Genomic DNA, 7977 nt, shown 5'->3' with positions numbered 1-7977 from the left:
TTTATGTTGTAATTTTCACCATTACTATTATATATTGCCCTACATATATGTATAGAAAAGGCTGACTAACCAATATGTTAAGCCTCCTAATTATTCTTAACTTGCTTAATTTATTTATTTATAATGGAGGAGATGAGATTTAAACTAGTAATTATTTGATTATCAAAATTCTGATACTATGACAAAAAACCATTTGATGTAACAGAGCTTATTGAAACCAATGGTTTTAATTGTTCAGGTGAGGTTCTGACACTACCAAATAGAGATCTGATCTAACCATACGTACTATGTATTAGAGATTCTTCCCCATGCACTACTCTTGTCTTTAATTTCTTCCATTGAAATATGAAAGGAGTGATTAAGAGAGTGCACTTGAAACCACATCCTTCCAAAGTCTAGTGCCTGAGTTACTTCACCTCCACAGCCACTTGAATGATTTGAGTGGAGAAAATAGGACTTCAAGCCGGCCTTGTTTCCTACTCATCAGCACTGGATTTGTCTCTGCGAGTCCCTGGATGAGAGACCCTAAGTACCAAAATTTAAAGGAACATTTTTTTTATATATATATATTAAGACCTCAAAATTTAAACTTAAAATAACAAGAGAGGGAGGAAACTCTTTATGATGTATTGGGCATGACATCCATTTCAAGATGAGGACATTAATTCGCATAAAATTTCCCTCTCTATAGCTCCTATGGTGCAATTGGCTCTGATAATTAATATAAAAGTCATCAATATATACCGACCGTATAATCGACGGATTATATAGTCGGTATATACTGACAAAAATAGAGACGAAATTATTTCAGTTGGTAAGTTTTACTGATGAAAAAAGTCCGTCGGTAATTTCATTGGTGTTAGCTGATTTTGTGGTAGTGTTTCGTGTCAAGTAACCATCTCAACCTAAAAACTTAAACTGTTAGGTGAAGTCTCAAGATATTATTTATATTATTTTCTAATATATATTTCATTCCATTTTGAAGAAACCCAGTTACCGATAGAGTAGTGGGAATTAGATCTTTAGATAGTACTGTACAGGTTTTACAAGCTAAAACAAGAGCTCCAGCTGATTCCAAATCATCCAAAGCAATAGGACCGGCATCTGACCTTTTGGCTACCTAATGAACCAACTTACACGAACCATACCTTATATATAAGATGCTAATTGTAGAGATCACGCTTTATTGTTCTTGGGATATCGATGAAGTTCGACACCTTGGAGTGGATCCTTCTAACGCCTGCCTAGCTATACAAGTTTATTTTGTTTAGGATCTGGGATTGTAATGGGTCTATGACTAATGCTCTCCTTTACGGTTAAGTTAATTTACTTGCAGTTCCTTATGGCTATCATTCTGTGTCGGCCAAACTTGTATAATTAGTTGCTGCAATTTGCTAGAATCAGTTGATGTCATCATTGGGGGATGTTTTGGCGAGTTTCCAGCTGCTGCATGACCACATCTGTGCCTATCAGCTTTACTGGCAGTTTGTTTGATGTGTGTGATTCCATTAGGATCAGATTGCATATAATGCGACATCTTCAAGTTGACATAATATGACATTTTCAAGGTGGCCCTAGTTCCAGTTCATCAGTAATGTCCCGGATGAGACACTCTGAGTGCGTACTTTCTTGTGAAATTATATTGTGTGGCTCAAAATCCAGTTGGATCACAGTGCAGGCATGTGCTCAAGTTTTAAAGTTTTGGAATCAAGTGAAATTTAGAAAAATAGACTGATTTGGTTTATGCATATAATAAACTTACTATATTTGTCTTACAGAATAAGCTTATTTACAAATGATGTTGAGGTGGATGTGAATCTAAACTTTACTCTTTCATATTGTTTCGACAATTATGTAAGATTTAATCAAGTAGCCATAAAATATACTTCAATCATAAATTATGGTAAAAAAACTCATCAACATCCAAACAAAGCAAAAAAAGCAAATCAAATGGGCTCTTTTGGGTTTTTCCATTTTGAGATATGGCTAGCAAACCAACAAAGAACAAAATAAGATGGGATCCATGGACAAATTTACTTCTTTCTTTTTATTATTATTATTATCTTTTTAATAATGTTTTATTTTATTATTCATTTTAATTTTTTAATTTTTAATCAACATCATAGGGCCTAAATGGAACAACTGTAATTATTAAATTTTATTGGATGATGTGAATTTTTCTTTATAGATTTGCTATATAAATAGCAAAATTACATAGAAAATATCTAGGATGAATAAATGAGAGAGAGAGAGAGAGAGTTCCTTGATAGCATAAACTTGAATGATTATATCTTTGTATTTCACCATTGGATTGGGTTGAGTTTTAGATATATTATGCTCGTTACCACACTCTAATATCTAACTGTTAGATCTGAAAGTTCTGGTTTTGTGTGATAAATTTAAAAAAAATATCATCTTGAATTATTTTAAGTCAAATTACAATCCTTTTTCAGTTCACCACTTCTATTTTTTTTTATTTTTCAAATTTATTTTTCATTCTTTTAATTGTTATTTATTATGTTTGGGATTATTTTTTAGATTTGTTTTCACAATTTCATCCTCATTGAGTTTTTCTTATCAAATTTGATCTCTATTATTTTGATTGTTAATTTTTTAATTTGAAGAGTTTTTTTTTTTAATTTATCTTTTCATTATTTTATGATTCAACATTAAATTGATTGAAAATTAAATTTTTTAATTGAACTCAGATCTAGGATTTAAAGGGTTATAAATTTGAGACCTTAGCCCAGATTTAGAATGTTTGTCTGTTTTTGCTTGGTTTATTTTTTTCCTTTTCTCATTCTTTTTTTATAGATATAATTTTATCATTTAAACATTATATCATTAGAAATTAGTCACAATTTTTCTTTATCTATCTTCCATATGATTTTTCATGAATTTTTAAAATTACCCGGTTTTCTTATGTCTTTTTATTTGCTGTTTTTTGCAGGTTCTCTATTCTTTTTTTTTTTCTCGGTTGATTATATACCTCAAGTCTTATTTTTAAAAAAGCTTTTTTAAAACACGATTGCATTACTAATAATAAAAAAACATTTTGGCTCATGGTGTAACCCTACTCACAATTCTAGTAATATCTATAAAAGATTTGTGTTCATTTTTAAATTCAATTGTGCATGTGGGTTAGAGATGGAGGGGATTTATTGGACACTGTTAGACAAAATAATGCAGGATGGATTTTTGACATGTTTGATAAGACAAAAACGAGCATAATCCCCCCCCCCCCCGATGGTCGAGAATATTATGCCTAAATTCACACTTCCAGCCAAACCTTAATCACCACAAGCTAATTTGCCAGTATCAATAAGCTCACTTGATGTCCCAGCATTCTTCCATCCTGTGACTTCATGATCGCTAGTGTCAGAATCATCAAATGACTGATTGGTACAAATGTTCAAACAAAATCAAAATCTAGATTGAGATAATAGCTAGCATCAAAACTAAATTAACACGTAAAATTTGTTACTATAGAGAGAACAAATTCAATTCCAAAACCTAAACAGGAGATGAGTCATACAGCCTTAGGAGAGATGATAATTGGAACAAAAAATGTTATGTGAAGTTTTTCCGAAGAATTTAACACTCCAAATGTATATGATTAGAAAAAACAAAGCAATAGAAAAGCGTCGAATATATATCAAAGTAGAATAGTGCAGACAGAAATAAAGCAAACAAAAAAAAAAAAATTGATGAAGAGAAAACAAGTTCCAAAAGAGAAGATAGAAATTGAAAGGAAACAGCAATTAAGTGGGGGAAAATGTAGCGACTTCTATGAAATGAGTCAACTGAAATAGAAAAAATTGATTTATGCTAACTATGTAGCAGAGAAAGCAAGACAGGGAGGAAAAATTGATTAGTTATTGAAGAACATCTACAGTAATTTCATAGGATGCGATTACAGAATACACCGTTAATTTATAGAAAACAACTGAAATAGCATAATCAAACAACTTGAATGATTGAACACACTGTTTGCGTGATAGTGAGTATGAGAAGAACAGTAGCTGCTACAAGAGAGATTATTGTCCATGGATTGTCAAAATACTTCTGTTTCAAGGCTGCCTTCCATTTGTGTCTCCGTTTTCTGCAGTACTTGTTCAGATCTTCAACTAAACCAGAATAGTAGAAAGTGTCAATGGCGAGAGAATTTTCCTTGGAAAGATTGCGGAAAAGGCTTGCAACTGCTTCATTATCAGGGAGACAATTTTCTAGGATTCCATTCTTAACGAGTATTTCCACATCCTTAGCTGAGGGGACAAGGAAAGAGAGCATTGTAATGTAGTCACATACATATATATTTACACCGCAATGGCATTGCTCAAAGGCTTGGAGATTTCTTAATAGGATTTCTGTATGATCGTCTATAACTTTATGTGGAATCTCCAACGTCCCTTTATTGTCATCAAATTTTATGTCGAGTAGGTTTATGCTGGACCCTAACTTGAACTTCATTCCAGCTTGATGGAGCTCTGCTGCACTAGGAGCTGTTAAATTTGTAAGTTCAGCTGGCTGCATATGCTGTGATGGCCGCTGACAGATTGCTAGATAGCCAACAAAATGCTCTGCTTTAGACAACTTTAAGTGCTTCGAAATGTCCTCTGGCACCCATGAATACCATTTATGTGACAAGAGATCATGAGTAAGTTCAATCATGGAATGCGCCTTACAATGGTGCTGTATTTTGGATAGATTGAACAAGTCCTCAACAATGAAGAATGGAAGCTGATTTTCAAGCAAGCACAAATCAAACTGTATTTCTTCTCTCATCCATAGTTTATTGAATATGCGGTCAGTATTTGCTTCTTGGATGTCAAAGGAAAATGCTTTCAGCAAGAACATGATGAGAAAGGAGCAATCCAGCAACACCATTTCCACAAATTCCTCTTTACTTAGATTATCAGTGGTTTCTGCATAACAATTACGCAATCTACTCTCTCTCTCTGCAATTGCAGCAATAAAATCCTTCACACTTACCTTGCACAATCCAAGAAACTCCCTCAGGTACAGTCTCTTTTGCTCTTCCATTTCTTGTAGCTCTTTTTTTCCGTGGTGATATGGGCCAATGGAAATTACTTGAGGTGTGTAAGCCTTTTCATTTAACTCACGTAGTCGTTTTGGAGCTCTGTAGATGAAACACAGATCTGTAAAGGAACGCAAGCTTTTCAACTTTCGTTCCACAGACTCTGCTAATTTGGCAATGTCAAGAGAAACATGATCGGGACTAACCTTTGGCACTCTTGGTGTTCCAGAAACGGTCATCCTGTGCCTGCACAATTATCAAATCGTTAGATAAATGCTAAGAAAAGAAAAATCAAGAAAAAAAAGTTAAAGGAGATGAAAATATCATAATCAAACAAAGGATTCCCAGTTAACCATAAGAATATTTGTAAGGAATCAAACATGATTATTATTTTTTTTCTAATTCCGGCTTCACATAAAAGCATGTCGTTGACTGCTTGAAAACGGGATAAATTAAAAATCCATAGCTTCTCTAAATTAAAACTTACAAGCTCTCTTCTGAACAAAAACAAGATAATTCTGACATTTTTCTGAAGGCTTTTCTTGAAAAATGTTTTCAACTATTTTGGCACAGAAGATAGCAATTAAAAAGGCAACATTAATGGAGCGACTTTGTTGACCCGTAATTTGTTCGGCAGTGGTCAATTAAAACGGCAACCTTATGTGGGGCCGGGGAATGGAGCGCCTTTCATGACCAATAATTTGTCCGGCACTGGTCAATTCTACTTCGATTGGTGGTTTTTTGTTTTTTAATTATAACAGTATATTTTAGTTTTGGAGTATTTCAGGATCCGGGCAAAAATAATATTTAATTAAAAAAATTTAAAACAATATTTTTTAAAAAAATAGTATTCAAATATGGAACCATCCTGCACACCCTTGTCGCCCGTGACAACCATCCTGCACGCCCTTGTCAAGAAACAGATTTGGACTTTTCGGTGATTCTTCCATGAACTTTCGTGTGTTCGTATCAATGCATCTAGAAAGTACCTGCAGTAAATTGTTTTCTCAAAACAGTTGAAAAAATAATTTCCAAACTAAATAGTAGCTAATACCCACATTTAGTATATACGTAATAACGTGTGCTGCGCATGTCACTAAAAAAATTTCATTTTAAGTTTTTACACTTAAAAAAATTATTTATTCTGGAATCAACATTTTAAAAAAAAAAATTCAATGGCATGAAATAAATAAAATAATATAATAGCTAGAAAGAAAAAATAACATAGCAAAAAAAAAAGAAAAAGAATAAAATATCAAAAACACACCAAAACTCTAATGAAAAAATACCAAGTATCACAAAAAAGATATATTGGCATGGTGTTGAATCCATAAACAGAATGAAAGCCAACTTCAAAGTCAACTATGAGTAGTCTAAAGGTAAGGACATGCTTACTTGCTAGACTCAGTTTGCTACCTCCAATGTTGACTTTGAATAGTACCTATGGATTCATCTTGCAAAACATTTTTAGTGATGCTATAAGTTTCATCATTGAAACTTTGATGTTTCTTCCATACCTAATCTTTTTTTACATTCTTTTATTTCTCTTATCTTTTTTTTGCCATGTCATCTTTTTTTTCCTAGCCATTAGATTATTTTGATTTATTTAATTCCATTGGATCTTTATAAAAAAAACATGTTGACTCTTGTATAAATGAATTATTTGAGAGAGCAAACACTTGAAATGAAAATTGTTAGCTATGTGCAACACACCTACTATGCGTATTACTAAAAAATTAGCAAATACAAACAGAAATACTGATAGAAAAATTATGTCAGTCGATTATGGTGAATTTTACCGACAAAATAGTCCCTTACTGTATCTATCGATGAACATAAAAAGAAATATTCCTTTAATATATACCAAGGGAATTATAGTAGGAAAAGAAAAAAAAAGTTGAAATATGCAATGTCATGTCATTTTTACATACAATTATTAAAGAAATTAACCCGTCAATAAATCTATTTGTAATATTAAATTTATGACCTGATGAGCAACCCTCCTCTCCCACTCATCCATTTCTGCTTCTTCCTCCCAGATCTGTAATAAACAAACAACATACCTTCTATTTTATCATAAATCAATCTTTCACCACAAATCCGACCACCTCAACACTCAGTTTATCAACATACCTATTCTGATTCAAATTTTATTAAAGATTCCCACATCAAGTAAGCAAAAATTCCCAATTTTTGTTTGAATTCAATTTTAAAATGTTAATTTTTATTGTATATTTTTGTAGCATATGTATTTTTTTTGTTTACTTGTTTCATAGCTTTTTTCGCATACAAATTTGTTGTGTGGATGTATGATTTATACAAATTTAGAGATTTAAAAACATATATATTTGTTTGTAAAGTGATGAATTTTTTTGAATTTATGACTTAGGTTTTTTGTAATTAAATAAAGCATGGCTTATTTAATGGTTTTTTTATATTTTATTATTGAGTTGAAAATTTTGGTTAATGTATAGAAATTTAAACTGATAAATGTACATAAGTGATAATGAATTACAAGTACTATTAAAATAGATTGAATAAGTTTGAGTTAAACCAATGTTAGCTAATTTATTTTGTTTACATAATTAATTAATGCATGTTGTCATCAATATTCTATGTAGGTTTGACATAAATAATAGGTAATCATTCATGAATGTATCGAGGTTCATCCCAAAGGTTATGTAGGTTGGATTATTGTAATGGGATTGAGGGTTTTATTAATTACACACTATCTAATTTTATAAATATTAATGGAGATAGTATTAGATGTTCTTGTAAGAGGTGTAAAAATAAATCAAAAAAATCTTGATCTAGATTTTGTAATGATGCATCTTCTATAAAAAGAGTTTGTAAAGAAATATTTATGCTAATTTGCACATACATAACCATATGTTCCTTTTGAGACCATGATACTAAGAATAGTTGGGTTAACTTCTAGT

General features: G+C 31.7%; 1 protein-coding gene across 1 annotated transcript; it reads right to left on the bottom strand.

Moving 5' to 3' along the window:
• Positions 1-3856: 3856 nt before the first annotated feature.
• Positions 3857-7058, bottom strand: LOC118047400 (UPF0481 protein At3g47200-like). The gene is made up of 4 exons (XM_073406952.1): positions 7026-7058; positions 5526-5597; positions 5245-5284; positions 3857-5159 (listed from the first exon to the last, which is right to left on the bottom strand). The coding sequence occupies exons 1-4, from the start codon at positions 7056-7058 to the stop codon at positions 3961-3963; spliced, it is 1344 nt and encodes a 447-aa protein (XP_073263053.1). The 3' UTR covers positions 3857-3960.
• Between the last annotated feature and the right edge of the window lie 919 nt (positions 7059-7977).

This window comes from Populus alba, chromosome 19 (assembly GCF_005239225.2).
Source record: "Populus alba chromosome 19, ASM523922v2, whole genome shotgun sequence".
Taxonomy (NCBI): Eukaryota; Viridiplantae; Streptophyta; class Magnoliopsida; order Malpighiales; family Salicaceae; genus Populus; species Populus alba.
This window is presented reverse-complemented; position numbering and strand designations above follow the sequence as displayed.

Bases quoted from the DNA above. Each gene is read 5' to 3' on its own strand.
- LOC118047400 (XM_073406952.1), bottom strand. From the start codon at position 7,058: ATGGATGAGTGGGAGAGGAGGGTTGCTCATCAG. The intron at 5,598-7,025 runs GTCATAAATTTA...GTGCCAAAATAG, and splicing joins AGAGGAGGGTTGCTCATCAG to TTGAAAACATTTTTCAAGAA. The intron at 5,160-5,244 runs GTTAGTCCCGAT...GTTCCTTTACAG, and splicing joins GAACACCAAGAGTGCCAAAG to ATCTGTGTTTCATCTACAGA.